Source organism: Balaenoptera borealis, assembly GCF_965194805.1.
Source record: "Balaenoptera borealis genome assembly, chromosome: 16".
Taxonomy (NCBI): Eukaryota; Metazoa; Chordata; class Mammalia; order Artiodactyla; family Balaenopteridae; genus Balaenoptera; species Balaenoptera borealis.
This window is the reverse complement of record NC_138872.1, coordinates 85,266,604-85,282,938: the sequence shown is the minus strand read 5'-3', so window position 1 is coordinate 85,282,938 and position 16,335 is coordinate 85,266,604. Positions and strand designations below refer to the sequence as shown.

Genomic DNA, 16,335 nt, shown 5'->3' with positions numbered 1-16,335 from the left:
TGATCCCACGTGCATGGCGGGGGAGCCAGGGACGACGTTCGGGCTCGGGGGGATCCGGTTCTCTGCCCGGAGTCACCAGCACCCTCCTTGCCCCGGTGTTCTCAGCTGTGACGTGGGACACCACACCTACGTCGTCAGGGTGGTTGTGAGAATTAAGTCCAACAGCATCTGATTACTAGTAAGTGGCACAGAGCAGACTCGGAAAAGGACGGTGATTCGTGTGAAATTCAGAGCTTCTAAGCGTCAGGCCACTCGGCCCACACTGCACGGACTTCAGCTGCACAGAGGGGAAGCGACCACACACTCCAAATGCCACTCGGGACGCTGGGGGACGCGGCTCAGATACCCGCGATGCACACAGGTCGCTGGCACAAACGCTTGGATGTGGCAGGCCAGGACGGCTTTTGCTTTTAAAAAGTTTCAAACGTTTTAAGTGCGGACTTTAATCTGAGGAACCTATCCAGTGTCTCCACGGCCAACTGGTTTCCCTTTCCCACGTCTGCCTCAGGGTGAGCATGGCCGAGACTAAGGGGGTCTCTCTGAAGGACTGCGTGTAACTACCAGCCATCCTTTGGGTCCCCAGGGAGTCCAGCCCCTGGAGGGGCAGGAGAGGAAGGGGGGCTGCCCGCCGGGTGCTCTGGCCCCAGGGGACATCTGGCAGTGCCTGAAGCCGCTTCCGTGAGGGGTGAGGGGAGGGGTGCTGCCAGCCGGAAGGGGGAGGGGGGGGCCAGGGACGCTGCCCAACGTCCTGGGGTGCAGGGGTCGGCCCCCCAGCAAGGAATTCTGCCCGGACGTGCGTGGTGCCGCGGTCCAGAGACCGTCCTGGGGGAAGTTTCAATGTACAGCATCGACCGGTCCTGTGCCCCCCCTCTCCCTCCCACCCAACAAGGGCTCTGCAGTGGGGTGTCGGCAGGGGCTCGACCTGCTCCCAGCAGAAAGCGCGGGGCTCCCAGGACGCCTGGGTGCCGGCAGGGCTGCGCCGTGGGGAGGGACACAGGACCAGAGCTCACGAAGCCGAACCCTCAGCGGATACCCCAGCTCCCTCGGTGGCCCTGCCTATCCTGCCCGCCCGACGGCGACAAAGCCTGGTCTCGGTCACGGGGGAGCTCGCGCCCTCCACCCAGGCGGCCGCAGCTCCCACCCGCTCCTCTCCCGGCCGAGGCCACCGGCAGCAAACCGCCCCCGCCCCGCCACTGACCCAGACCGTCTCTCGGATCATCCTGGCCATCTTGAGCAGGAGCTGCCCGAAGGAGCCCGGCTCGAGGCGGGTGGCCGAGTGTTGAATGCAGAGGCAGAGGAGGAAGGCGGGGGTCAGCTTGTGGTCGTCGCCGCCCGGCTCGACCAGCGTCATGATCCGCTGCAGCAGCGCGTCCTCCGCGTCGGGCTCGAACTCCAGGCGCAGCGGCCGCGGCCGGGGGTGGACGGGCCTCGCGGAGACCGAGGCGCCCCGGGCCCGGAGCGGGGCGCCGCACATCCTACAGCTCTCCGGCACGGCCCGGAGGCGGGCCAGGGCCTGGGCGGGCAGGGGCTGGGCCTGCGCTGGGTCCTTCAGCAGCAGCAGGTAGTACAGGCCCAGGGAGAGCAGGTCCCCGTGGCGCAGCACCACGGCGCGGCCCCCCACCTCCGAGAAGTTGACCGAGACGGGCGCCCCGGGGATGGGCTCCAGGACCAGCTGTGCCCCTGCCTGCGCCCGGCCCGACGGCTGGCGCCTGCGGATGGTACAGTGCAGAGGCAGGATGTCGGGCGCCGAGAGGCTGATGCTGGGCTTGCTGGAGGGGGTCCTCTGGCCCACCGTGTGCCGCTCCCGGTTGAGCACGTAGACCAGGCTGTCCTGAAAGGCAGATGCCAGACCTCAGGGGCAGGACACCACTCGGGCAGCTCCATCCCTGGTACCTAAGCCGCCCTGGGCAGCACGCCCCCCCGTCCCCCCGGAGCTCTTCCTGACCCGCTGCCTGCCCCCAGCCTGCCCACGTTGGGCGCCCATCCCATCTCCCAGAGCAGCCTCGGTGGCACGCCAGATACCCGGGGGTGGGGGGGGCTCCAGCTTCAAGACGTGAGAGGCCAGACAAGGGCAGACCTGGACGTGGACACTGGTCTACAGACACGCCAGGCCCGCCGCTCCACCAGGTGCCAGTGACAAGCTGGGGAAGCGCCCCCCCCTCTGCGGCGCCGGCTCCGGGAGGCAAGATGCCTCCCAGGACCTGAGCCCAGAGCCCTGACGAGGTCACACAGTGTGCGGGGAAGGTGGAGCAGGAAGGGAGCGGGGGGGAGGGGGGGGGCACGCGGGTGCGCGAGAGGCCGGGAGGAACAGCAGACTTGCCCGGGGCGGCAGCATGGGCGGGGGCGGCGGGGTCGCCAAGGGCGAGACCCTTCAGGCCAAGAGGCCTCCGACAAAAGTGGTATCAAATGCTGGCGCGGGGCGGGGCCTGGGGGACTCCTCAGAGAAAGCCGCCCTGCACATGCTCGAGGCCGCGGGAGGCCTGCGCCCCAGCCCACGGGGGCCGTTCCCCAGAGGCCGGCCAGGCCGGGCAGGAAGGGGGTCCAGTACCAGGGAAGACCCACGCTGGGATCAGTCAGTGAGGAGCCGGGGGGACCCCCTCCCAAGGCCCTGCTGCCGCCCACTGCAGCCTGGACGAAAGAATGTTCTGGAAGCAGAGGACGGGGAAGCCGCCACCCTCCTCCAGCGTCTAGGGCGGACCCAGTGGGGTGCTCCCCCTCCAGACCATTTCTCCAGCCCCCGAGCCCCCCGCTGGCGTGTCAGTAAGGACCAGAGGGGCGGGCGCGTCTAGCCGAGAGCCTCCTGCACGCCCTGCACGCCGCCGTCCCCCCCGTGCCTCGGGCCCAGCAGGGCGGCGCTCACGTGCTGCTGGCTGTAGCCCTGCAGGAGCAGCAGGTGGGGCGACTCGTAGACGGAGCAGCGCATGGCGTCCTGGCCGGGCTCCTCGGGGCCCCGGGCAGCGGGTGGCGGGGCGGTGGCCGAGCTCAGGCTGGTCTCGCTGACCGTGCGGCGCAGCCGGGGCGGAGGCGGGCTCCAGGCTCCCCCCGCGGCCGGGGCTGGGGTTCCCTTGGCGCGGCTCCGCTGCAGTCTCCGGGCTTGGGCGTTTATCCCTGCGGCAGAAGCAGCGAGGGGTGAACAGATGGCTCGAGGCCGCTCCTAACACGGGTCGCGGCTCCGTCAAGCAGGCCTGCAGGCGGCCGCGGGACTCTGCCCACGGCCCGCATCCTCGGAAGGCCATGGCTCCTCCGGGGCTCGTCCCCGGGGCCGTCCGAGGCCCCAGACGCCCCACAGGAGCCCGTGGTACATCCCAGCCCCGAGACCAGCCAGCACCACGGCCTCCCCGCGGGATGCCAAGCCCACCGCAGCCTCAACCCCCGCAGAGTCAGCGTGCTGGGGGCTTCGTGGGTACCACGCCGACCCGAAAACCTGCCCATCCCCTGCCCCGTCCTGGCAGCCCGCGTGTGCGTGCGTGTGCGTGCGTGGGCTGATTAGATGAGAACCGTTCATCATCCCCCCCGTTTTACAAGGAGGAAGCAGTCAACTCGCCACGTCACTCCAGCCCACAGGGCCGGCTGGTCTCCATCCAGAACACGGCTGCTCCTTCCCGGGGCACCTCCAACACGGCCAGGCACACGCATGCACACAAGCACACATGCACACGTGCACACACGTGCACACCCCACGAAAGCCTTACCCTTCTACACGTAGGAAGCGCTCTTTTAAACTAATGCCGCGTGAAAGCTGAGAAGCCACATGGAACTCAAGAGGGCCAGTCTCCTGTCACCGTCTCGGTTCCCCGGCTGACCCAGGCCTTCCTCTCTGAGCCCCCTGCCGAGCGCCCTCCGCACAGCCTCTGTCTGCAGCATCCCTTCCTATGACCGTTCCAAACAAAACCAGACAAAGCCAGAGGAGGTGAGGTGGGCAAGCGGGGGCCGGGGGCGCCCGGGAAGACCGACCTGCCTTCCAGAAGGAGAAGGGAGCCCGGTCCCCGGCAGCCCACAGGGAGCCGGGGCTGCAGGAGGGAGGCCGCTCAGCCGCAGTGCGAGCCGTTTGCCGGGCGCCCGCGGCTCCCCGCCTGCTGCAGAGCCGGGCCAGCGACCGACCGTCAGGCAGGGCAGCGGGGCGGGGGGAAGGGGTGGGGGGAAGAGGGACGGGTCAGGGGAAGGAGGAGGGCGAGGGCAGGAGGCAGGGATGGAGGACAGAGGTGGGGGCAGGCGGGGAGGCAGCCCCCAGCCTCACCTGTCCCACACCCTGCTCTCATGGCTGGGGCACCACGGCACAAGCGGGGGCCCTGCCTGAAAGAAGACGTTTAAAAACCAGTCCAAAACGACGCTCTAGGCCAGGCTTTTCCTCCCTCTAGTTCGGGGCTGCAGGAGAGGCCGCACCTCAGAGCCCCCTTCCACAAGTGCTGGGGCTCTCAGGCGGCAGCAGCGCCCAGAAGGCCACCCTTTCCTCTTCGATTCCCGGGGGCCCCGAGGGCCTGGACGAGGCCCGAGCGACCAGGGCCAGCAGCAGACGGGCGTGGGCGCGCGCTCTCGGCCGACTGGACACCGCTCCTCCAGCTGGGGTCCCGCGTCCCCGGCAGGTGACCCCTCCCAGGCTAGAGCAGGGGCTCTCACCCCGCCCTCGCTCAGGGCCGCCTGGGGAGTTTGGAACAGCGCCCAGGGCTCATCCACGGGCCCTCAGGGTTGAAGGGCCAGGGCTGTCGGGAGGGAGGTGGCGGCAGCTCAAGGCCGGGGCCGCTGGACCGCCAACGCCAGCACGGCCAGCGTGTAGAGCAACCCACAAGGTCCAGCCGACAGATCCGTGCACACCCTGCGGGCAGCACAGCCAGGAGGACCCTCACACGTGTGGACGCCTGAGCAAGGAAGGCCCCTGAACCCCACGTAACCCTGCACGGGGACGATGCTCGCCCAGGGCAGAGATGCTGCAGGGAAAGCGGGGCCCAGCCTGCACCCAGTGGCGGGTGGAGAGGCAGATGGGGAGCGGTGGGTGGGGTGTGAGACCTCTGTGTACAGGCTGAAAGGAGCACATGAAACCCATAAACAAAAAACAAAAAACCCATAAACGCTCTGAGGTCCTCCCACGTGTGTAGGACTCTGCGGCTGCCCCGAGGTGGGCTGGGGGCCTGGGAGGGGGGCCTGATGAGGCCGCTGGAGACCGTTCGGCCAGTTGCCTGAGGAGGGTCGTGGCTTCCGGTGCTGATGAGGGTGCCGCCCCGCGTCTGATCCCACTTCAGCTTCGCCCCCACAATCCACGCAGCCCAACGCCGCGCAAACCCAGGGCGCGTCTGCCCGGCTCTGAGCCTGGGATGGAGGCTGGGCGGCGAGCGGAGGGACGTGTGGGCAGCGTCACCCACAAGCCGGCGGTCTGCGGGGCGCGGCCTGGGGTTCTCAGCCTGGTCGGTCCAGGCAGACCCGCAGCCTCGTGGTCCAGGCTCTGCGCACTGGATCTGGGCGTCACGGTGGAGCCCGCGTCCAGAGCACGGTCGTCCCCGCGGCCCCTCCATCGCCACCATGATGGAGATTCGGCAACAGACACAGCACGGAGACGCCCTGGCCCACGGGGGAGCGGCGCTGACGGAATAAAGTGACGAGAGCGGCCAGGCCTTGTACGGCGGTGATTTCACACGCCAAGTTACTCATCTTAGAGGAAAACGCCCAACCTTGCCACTGGGTGAAGAAGACGCGCTCCATTTCTGGATCACGCCTCCCCGTGAGCTGGGCTGGACGGCCCAGCCCTGGACATTTCCCGCTACGCTGGGGGTGACCGAGTCAACGAGGTCAGAGGTTTATCTGGTCCTGCAGGTCTGAGGGACACCTGGGAATCTGTATTTTGTAAAAGCTCCCCAGAAGGTTCTGGAACTCAGCTAGGATAGGAACCACTGCCAGGGCACTCCCCTCCCCCAGTGCCTTGTCTACAGAAAACCCACAGGGGGAGAAAGGGAAACCCACGGGGCGCTCGGAAAACATACTCGAGCACCTACCGTTTTTATTTGCGTTTTGGATTTCTAACTCTTTTCTCTAGATAAAACGTTTGTCGGTTCCCAGGAAGGTGGCAGACATGAGGCTCCCCTCTTCCCTCTTATATAAGGCACACCTCGTCTTACTGCGCTTCACGGATACGGTGTGCTACAAACTGAAGGTCTGCGGCAACCCTGGCTGAGCAAGTCTATTGGCACATTTCTTCCAACGGCGTGTGCTCACTTTGTGTCTCTGCGTCACACTCTGGTAATTCTCGCAATATTTCAAACTTTGCCGTTACTATTATATTTGTTATGGTGATCTGTGATCAATGATCTTTGATGTTACTATTGTAATTCTGACTTTTTTTTAGTAATAAAGTATTTTATTTTTATTTATTTATTTATTTTTTAAACATCTTTATTGGAAAAATATGGAACGCTTCACGAATTTGCGTGTCATCCTTGCGCAGGGGCCATGCTAATCTTCTCTGTATCGTTCCAATTTTAGTATATGTGCTGCCGAAGCGAGCACAGTAATAAAGTAGTTTAAAATTAAGGTACGTACATTGTTTTTCTAGACATAATGCTATCGCACCCTTCATAGACCTCAGTAGAGCGTAAACATCACGTTTCTAGGCACTGGGAAACCAAAAAGTTCCTGGGACTCTCTTTACCGACGTGCCGGCTTCATTGCAGTGGTCTGGGCCTGAACCCGCCACATCTCAGAGCTGGGCCTGTGTCTGTTCCCTGGTGAAAAGGCAGAAGCACACCCAGCAGAGGAATAAAAGGAGGGGTCTCGGTAACCAGAACCTGGAGAGGCCTCTGTGTGTCCCCCACCACCACCCAGGACACACATGGGACCACCTTACCGCCCAACACTGGGTCCCAGACCCAGAAGCACAAAGACCACTTTCCCACATCTTAGGAGGATAACACAACCAGGAGAGATTCTGAAACAACCCTTGCTGCCCCTTAACAGGCTCACAGTTAAGTCACAGGCCCTGACTTGGACGTTCAGGGCCCATCCTGCCCGCTCCTGGACTGTGTGTCTCTCCCACGGGAACTGGGGAAGGGGCCCTAACCTGCAGGAGGTGTAACCGTGACACAGACGATGGCGGTGTCCTTCACAACGGACGCGGTTAAAGAAAGGAGCGCGGAGCTTCCCTCTCCCAGCAGCTGCCCCAGCTCCCGCCACCGCAATCAAGCCTGCGAGCAGCTAGCTCTGCAGGGCAGGGATCTGCGGTCCCTCATCCCCTCCATCAGACGCTCCTGGGCCAGGCAGCCGTCGGGCAGGGGCGGAGAGGTGGAGGGATGACACCCCAGGCCACACGGTGTTTTATGAGTTGGTGCAGGCGTCCCCTCTGCGGGGAGAGAGGAAAGGACCCTGGATACCGGGGGCGGGGGGGTGGGGGTGGCGGGTGGACGTTAATTCTGAAAGCAGCTGGCAGTTGTCATCAGAGCTCCCGTCATGGGCTCCAGAAGAGCACTGGAAAGAACAGCACAGCTCTTTTCCTGAACGTCAGTAAGTTCAGGACAATAAATTCAAGCTGTAGGTTTTACCTCCGGGCCCTATTTGCTCTTCTCTCCCAGGATCAGAGGGTTTGAAACAGTGTCTACAACTCGGAGAAGCCCCTGTTGCTCACACCCACTACCACGGCTGCAGGAGAACTCAGAGATGTGGTTTTCTTCGGGGACGGATGAGGCAAATGTTCCCGCATTAGGGAATTTTGCTAAAATTGGGGGAACTGAGACTATCTTAGTGATCCCTAATAACAGCTGGAGAGGCGCTGCTAACATAAACTCTGCAAAACTCGGAGGTCAGACCTGCCTTAAACAAGTCCTTTTAAACTAGAATGCCCTTTTCCGGGTTAGCAAAAGATGTAGAACGAAGCCCTAAGTTAATCAAGCAATCCTTGACGTTAATTTGAAGTTTTTTGTATTTGAAATGTACAACGACAATGACAAACTACCGAAGGATCATTTGGTGAGCATCTATCTGCTACATGGCCAGCTTTATTCTGAGTATTTTGCCTTCAATTCCATTTCATTCTCGCCATAAACCCTTCAAAGGGACTGCAGTGACATGGGAATATGTTACCTAGCTTTTTAGGATCGATCCTACCATTGGCAAATAAAATTCTAAAAAAAAAATGTATATTGTACCCCCCCTCCCCAGCTAGGGACACGACACGGATGCCCGCTGACCACTTCTGTTCAACATCGTACTGGAGGTCCTGGAGGTCCTAGCCAGTACAATAAGGTAAGAAAAACAAATGAAAGGTAGAAGGATTGAAAAGAAAGAAAGAAATTCGTGATGATTTTCAAGACGATGTGACTGTGTATACAGAAAATGCAAAAGAATCTATGGACAAATTATTAGAATTAACAAATGAGTTTAGCAAGGGGACTAGATATGGTGAGTATGCAAATTCAATACTATTTTAAAATACTAAAAACAGAGAAAAGGGTATGTTTAAAAAAAAAAGATACCATTTATAATAATGTCAAGAAACATGAAACTAAGGAATAAATCTTCCAAAAGATGTGCAAGACCATGTCACTGAAAACTACACAGCACCACTGACAGAAAGCAAGGAAGCTTAAGTGAAAAAGACAGACAGGCCAAGTGTGAGAGAGGAAGTGGGACAGTTAGAGCCCTTGCACACTGCTGGGGGAGGGGGGTGTCAACCGGCACGAGCGGCCTGGAAAGCGCCGTGTGCTGGTGTCTCCTACCATTGGACCATCAAGCCCACTCCTCAGCGTACACACGATAGGAACACACGTGGGGCCACGGGACGCGCACAGGAACACGCCCACGGTAGCATCACTCCTACTGGGCCCAAACTGGCAACACCAAGTGTCTACCAACAACAGGACGACCAAATCAACTGTGGTCCGCTCACATCATGGAATCCTGCACGGAAATAGTAATGAATGGACTCTTCTAAAAGCAAGAATAAGCAAAAAAAAAAAAAAAAAAAAAAACCAAAAAGCCAGACACAAAAAGGTACAAATAATATGATTCCATTTATAGGAAATTTACTTAGAGCCAAAACTGAACTATGGTTTTAGAAGTCAGAGAGGTTGGCTCAGTGGCCAAGGACCAGAAGGGGGTGTGAGGGAGGCTGCAGGTATCCTGATAATGTTCTAGTTCTTGCCACACAGGTGCACCCATCTTCTGAAAGCTCGTTGAGCTGTACCCTCACAATGTGTGCATGCTTCTGTCTGTAGGCTATTTTTCAATGAAAATTTTCCTTTTAAAGAAGAGGACATCAGCTGTTAAGATTACCATACACAAATTATAAGATCATGCTTACACTGTTTAAAGAGATAAAACATGCCTTGAAATATATGTAGAGAACAGGAAATTATAAACAATAGCATCAGCTTTGACAAAATAACCAATTAGAACTTCTAGAAATGAAACAATACAGTAATGGAAACTATGCAGCATATCAGACACAACGGAAAAGAGAATCAGAGAACTAAAAGACGAGTCTAAAATGTCTAGGATGTGGTACAAAGTGACCAAAAAAAGAAGAAAAAAGAAGATATGAAAGACATTAGGAGACAGAAAAGAGAGAGTGAGAGGCCTCACACATGTTTAAAGACAGCTCTGGGGGAATTCCCTGGCAGTCCAATGGTTAGGACTCAGCGCTTTTACTGCTGAGGGCCCGGGTTCAATCCCTGGTTGGGGACTTAAGATCCCACAAGCCGCGCAGCGCGGCCAGAAGGAAAAAAAAAAAGACGGCTCTCGGAGGAGAGCAGTAAGAAGAGGGCAAAGGCAATATCTGAAAAGAAAATAAGTGAGAATTTTCCAGAACTGACTGAAGAAACCAATTCGCAGTTTCATGAAGTCCAATAAAAAAAAGAAGAGAGACATCACAAGAAAACTACCGACCAATATCCCTTATGTATAGAGATGTAAAAGTCTCCAAGATAGTAGCAAACCATGTTCAAGTGGAATTTATCCCAGGAATGCAAGAGTGATCTAACATACAACAGTCAATCACTGTAATATACCGTATTGATACAATAAAAGACCAAAATGACACGGCCAGGTACTAAGTGCCACTGGATTATACACTTTAAAATTGTTAATTTTGTGTTATGTGAATTTTATTTCCATTTTAAAAGTCAGGCTTTAAAGACCCTAATGTGAAAGGTAAAACTATAAAGCTTTCGTAAGAGAATGCAGGGACTATCTCTACAACCTCAGAGGCAGGGAAGGGTCTCTTATACGAGACAAAACCAAAACAGAATCAAAAGCATTAACCATAGAGAAGAGAATCGACAAATTCAACTATATTAACAATTTTATTCATCAAAAGACACGATAAGTAGAGTTTAGAAAATCAACTCACAGACTGGGAGGAAACACGTATTACTGATAGAAGACTAGAATCTAGGGACTTCCCTGGTGGTCCAGCGGTTAAGACTCCACGCTCCCAATGCAGGGGGCCCAGGTTCGATCCCTGGTAGGGGAACAAGATCCCGCATGCATGCCGCAACTAAGAGTTTGCATGCCGCAACTAAGAAGCCCGAATGCCGCAACTAAGAAGCCCGAATGCCGCAACTAAGAAGCCCGAATGCCACAACTGAGACCGGCACGGCCAAAATAAATAAATAAATAAATAATTTAAAAAATATGTTAAAAAAAAAAGACTAGAATCTAGAATAAAGAATGCCCACAAATCAATAAGAAAAAGACCAAACGATAGAAAATGCAAAAGAGCAGACCAGGCACTTGACGTTTCCAGTGGAATGGTAAACTAGGAGACTGTTTGACCCCACCAGGTAAAGTAGAAATATGCACACTCAGTGTCCAGCAATATCCCTACCAGGTGTGCAGCCCCGAGGGACTTGCGCGCTTAGGGACCAGGATGCTCTGCGCAGCACGATCCCCGGACCCACCTGCAGAGCCGCTCAGCATCACCGCACCACGTGGCGGGACACGGCTCCAAGCAGCACGGGCGTCAGCCCCACAAGCACAGCACGAAGGAGACGTGAATCCACCGCATAACTCAGAACAGGCAAAGCCAAACTCTCGTAGGCAAAAATGCACCGGTGATAACACTAAAAGGAAACTGAGAAAACAGTCATTACCAAGTCAGGCTGGTGGTTCCTTCCGAGGCGGAGGGAGAGGGTGGCGCTCAGGGTGACCCCAGGGGGACAGCGCGCCGGAGTCCATGTGCCCGCAGCGAGGCTCCGGTCGGCGGCTTGCTTGGTAATGACCTACCGACCCAAGCAGGCGGGTCTTCTGCCCTTTCCTGCACACAGTCCCTTCTACAGTTACATACCCGTCCACAGCCTCACGACCCACTGCCATACCTGCCCAGGTGGAGGGCACCCTGAGGACACGCCGGGCGGGGACCGGAGCCCCCTGCCCACCCCGCTGAGGGCTCTCCCGCCTGGAAGTGGCCACAGGCTGCTGTGGCCCCTGAGTTCCAACCAGCAATAAGGACACTGCTTACACCAGCCGCTCCGAAAGTTGGATGCTGCCGGGAGGAGGTGCCCCCAGTGGCCACTGCCCGCTGCCAGCTCTGCAGCTCCATTTCCACCCAGCCCTGTCCCCCCAGCACAAATCCCTGTCCCCCACCCACAGAGCTGCCCGACGTCCGCCTTCCCGCCAGTGGCCCAGGGGTTCAAGTCCCGGGCAAAATGCAGATGTCCTAAGCTTCCCAAGCCTCCTCTCCACGGGCCTGGCGGAGAGCCAGGAACACCTCCAAGGGGACTGCGTCCCCTCCCCACCCCCCGTACTCCACCCGTGACATATTATTTCTTAAGCTGGGTCACGGGTGCGCCAACAGTTCATTACACTACGCTGTATCTATTTCTTGTGTGCCTGAAGCATTTCAAAATAAAGATTAGGAAAGCAATGAGAAGCAGGGACAGATGACAAACAGAGATGTTTGTGAACATTCCAAAATCTGCTCCACCTCGCAAATACCAAAGGAAATGCAAGCTAAATAATGAGGTACGCTTTCCCTTCAAATCAGCAAAGATTCTTTAATGATGGAATCACATGACAGCGAGGATAAGGAGAGACGGACACACTCAGAAACTGCCCGTGGGAACGTTAACTGGCACTGGTCCACCCCAAATTTAAAAATAGCCAGCGGGATAGTGCCAACTACATCATATTAGACCTGGACACATCTATATTTAAAAAGTCTCCATCTCTCCACAAATGAATTCCACTTTTAAGTTGCTATCCTACAGAAATAATCAGAAAGGAATCAAACACTTCTGTACAAAGATGTTTATATAAGCATTACTCATAAATAGAAAAAAAAAAAAGGGAAACATTCTAAAATTCCAATAAAGACATGGTTAGGCACACCACCCATTCACTGGCATTAAATATGATGTTTGCAATATGAGTAAATAAGTATATTAAGTTAAAAAAAGAATATATAACTATGTACATAGGTTGATTTAAATTATGTAAGAAAAATAATGCAATAGTAAGAAAAGAATGAAAGGCACCAAAATGTTAAAAGCAATTCTCTCTAGGTGGTGACTTTACAGGTGATTTTTACTCTCTGCCTAATACTTTCTCTTATTTTCCAAATTTTCAATAACGAATATGTCTTATTTTCTTAAGTGGGGGGAAGTCACATTTTCAAGTACTGAGGAGCATTATTTCCGTGGTAAAACTTGGACCTTCTCCTGCCAATTAGGGCCTTAATCAGGGAAGAGCAGCCCTCTCTAGAAGGAACTAATAACCTAATTAAGATAATGGGTAACTGAGGAGATAAAATGCTTAGGCCATTTGTTAGCCAGTCGCAGATGGAAATAGAGCCTTCCAGAACCATGCCAACGAGAGAGCAGTGTGGCAGAAGCAGGAATTTTCTTTAGCTGAAACCAAAGGCCCCGTCTGACTCCCCAGAGACGCCTCGAGCCCTCCCTTGGAGAGGATCCTGGTAAACTGAGGAACACCAGCCCAGCCGGCGCCCCTGCTCACACGCCTCAAGGACCCACACAGGAGGGGCCGCCGACGCTCCTTCCCGGCTCCACCTGGAGAACCAGCCTTGTCGCGAAGGTCAGCACCTCCTCTCTCTCGTCCAGAGTGAGGAGCCTCCCTGCCCCGGAGGCTGCATCCCGAGGCTGCCCGACGCCCGCACGGCTGCCCGACGCCCCGCTGCCCTGCAGCGAACCCCCTACGCTCGTGCAGGCTGGAAGACAGAGCCATGGAAACCGCTTTGAAAACCGGGCAAGAAGACAAGAGAAACTAGGAGAGAAAAGATCCGGAAAACACGTCAGTCCAGGAGACGCAGAACCTGGATAACAGACGAACCAGAAGGAATGATCCAAGGAGGGATGTGATTTTTCAGAACTGAAGAACATGCGTTTTTAGGTTAAAAGTCTGACACACAGTAGAGGTTAAAAACGCATAAGGGGGGACTTCCCTGGTGGCACAGTGGTTAAGAATCTGCCTGCCAATGCAGGGGACACGGGTTCGACCCTGGTCCGGGAAGATCCCACATGCCGCGGAGCAACTAAGCCCGTGTGCCACAACTACTGAGCCTGTGCTATAGAGACCGTGAGCCACAACTACTGAAGCCCGTGTGCCACAACTACTGAGCCCACGTGCCACAACTACTGAAGCCTGCGTGCCTAGAGCCCACGCTCCGCAACAAGAAGCCAAACCGCAATGAGAAGCCCCGCGCACTGCAACAAAGACCCAACACGGCCAAAAATTAAAAAACGCATAAGGGGTCAAAATATGCAAACAGCAAATTTTAATAACCTTAATATGATAAGAGAATATGGACGTTATAAACAAATACGGTAACATATACAACCATAATTTACATAAAAAAACAAAAGTCTAGCAGAAAGGGTGCAAACACACCCCAACCAGGACACACACTGAGAGTCTGCAGAATGAGGCAGTGTGAAGAAATTACCTGTGTCTCCAGAGGGAGGAGAGAGAGATTACGTCCAAAGGAGTGAGCGTCCCAACACGCCCCAGCCTCTCCCGGAGGCACTGGGAGCTGAAAGGAATGGACTGAGGCCTCCAAAATTCTAGGAGAGAAAAGGATTTTCATCTAAAGCTCTATGCCCAGCTAAGCTATTAATCGAGCATTAAGGTGGAGCAAAGATCTTTTAAGCAACTTCACCTCTCATGGACACTTTCCCAGGAGGCCACGGGAGGAGTTGGTCCACCTCAACCAGTTGTAAAGCGAGAACCAGGGAAAAGGGAGCGGAGGCAAGGGTCTCCTCTGCAGAGACACCAGGGCGAGGACGGCTGAGAGCGGGCTCGAGAGCAGCCGGCCCGACCTGAGCAGGCGGAAGGCGCCCAAACTGGATAAAACCAGCCACACACCTGAGCATCTGGAAGAGAGATACTGGCAGAGGATGGAGAAATGCTGAATTAGTGAAAAGTATCAAGAAAAAGGGCAAAAAATAATACCAATAATTAATTTCCAAGAAACTGGAAGCTGGACTTGAAGGAAAGGTGATCTTTGTGTACGCCAGGCCTCAGCTGTAAAAAGCCGTCTCTGGTCCTAAAAATGTAAACACTGATTACTAATATAAACAAATTTACAACTGTCCTGAGAGGACAGGGCGAGGGAAGCTGATATTTTAAAAGAGGGGAGGCGAACAGAGCTGAATTCTCATCTTCATGGAAGAAGTCACTAGATCACCCTCAGAAAGTAAAAACCAAGCAGTAGTGGGATAAATGTGTTACTTTAAGTTGTGGAATTAAATGCCAAATAAGGAACAGTTCACAACTGAAACTGGTTCCCTCCGGGCAGGGCAAATTGGGAAGAGGGAAGGCTAGTGCAGGGACCTGCTGCTTCAGCTTTTTTGCTTTGTTTTGTTATTTCTAATCAGCAATGAGAAAGTATCGCTTTAACTGTGCACGTATATATAACTGGTGAAAGTAATTTTTAAACGTACATACTTTTCAACCTTCTAAGCAAACAAATGAATGAATGCACGCACTTATGGTATGTATTTCATCAATTCCTAGACACACTTTTTTGCACTTTTTAACATCTTTGAACGCATCCTGCGTTCTTGTGGAGCGTCCCAGGCAGCAGCTGTCATGTGAGAACTTGGCTATTGTTCCTGGGGGGCGAGATTCTGCAACATTTCAGTCATTTAAGGGCCATTTGAAGAATGAATGAGTTCTGGTTGTCATGTGCAAACTTGCAGAATTTTGGGCCAAGAGCTTGAGAGAAAATCCCAGGGATAACAGTGGAGCACTTTCAAGAAATGCGGCATCAGCAATATTCTTGAGGGCACAAAAAAGGGCGCTGTGTGGAAATGTGCAGTGACAGCTCGAGTCGAAAAGAAGACTTTGAATTTATTTCGCTATTTATCTTTTTGTGTGTGCATGTGCACAGAACCAATACAGATTAAAGTCTGTGTTTAAGTAAATCTTCAGGTTTATTAGAGCTCTTTAGGTAAGTACAAAACTAAGAATTCCAAGTAATAATAATAAGGCATTGTGTCCTAGTTTAACTTGTAGTATTTTTTATGTTAGTGTTAAGTAGGTATGGTGATCTTACAATAACATCAATAACATCTTTTATGTGGTGAAATACGGTATATACAGGAATATGTATTGCAAAATTGTTCTTAATGACCCCCAAATATACATAGTGCTCTGACCACACCATGGAATATTCCATAGGCCCTAGAATGAATGAATTAGAATGATAACAGATGATGTGGGGAGATTTTCAAAAGGAGTTTGTTAAGAAAAGATACAGAAAACTAAGTATGTGATCCCATTTTAAAATAATAATAACTGGGACTTCCCTGGTGGCGCAGTGGTTAAGAATCCGCCTGCCAATGCAGGGGACGCGGGTTCAATCCCTGGTGCGGGAAGATCCCACATGTCACGGGGCAACTAAGCCCGTGGGCCACAACCACTGAGCCTGCGCTCTAGAGCCTCCCCACTGCAACTACTGAGCCCGTACACCACAACTACTGAAGCCCCCGCGCCTAGAGCCCGTGCTCCGCAGCAAGAGAAGCCACCACAATGGGAAGCCCGCGCACCGCAACGAAGGCCCAAAGCAGCCAAAGACAAAATGAAATTTTCAAAAAATAAGTTTAAAAAAAACTGACTAAAAGTCTGCATGTGTACATGTTTACATAGATCTGTACAGGAGCATCTGAGCACAGAAAAACTACGGAAGGTCATGGTGGGAGCAGAATTCTAAGGTGACCCCATGATCTCTGCCCCTGGGGTTACTCCCGTGATTAAGTACATGGGCAAGAGAGATTTTGTCAGTATAATTAAGGTAACTGTGCAGTTTATCTTAAGATACAGAGATTATCCAGTGGGCCCAACCTCATCATGTGAGTGACTCCAAAGCAGAGAGTGTTCTCCAGCTGGTCACAGAAGAAAAGG

General features: G+C 54.3%; 1 protein-coding gene across 1 annotated transcript in view; it reads right to left on the bottom strand.

Moving 5' to 3' along the window:
- RADIL (Rap associating with DIL domain) overlaps window positions 1-16,335 on the bottom strand; it is a gene marked incomplete at its 5' end in the record, with an annotated part of 57,295 nt that overhangs the window by 21,721 nt on the left and 19,239 nt on the right. The window contains 2 exons of the mRNA XM_082361408.1: window positions 1,199-1,831; window positions 2,861-3,108. Coding sequence (XP_082217534.1) covers window positions 1,199-1,831; window positions 2,861-3,108 — 881 coding nt within the window. The remainder of the gene's footprint in view (window positions 1-1,198; window positions 1,832-2,860; window positions 3,109-16,335) is intronic.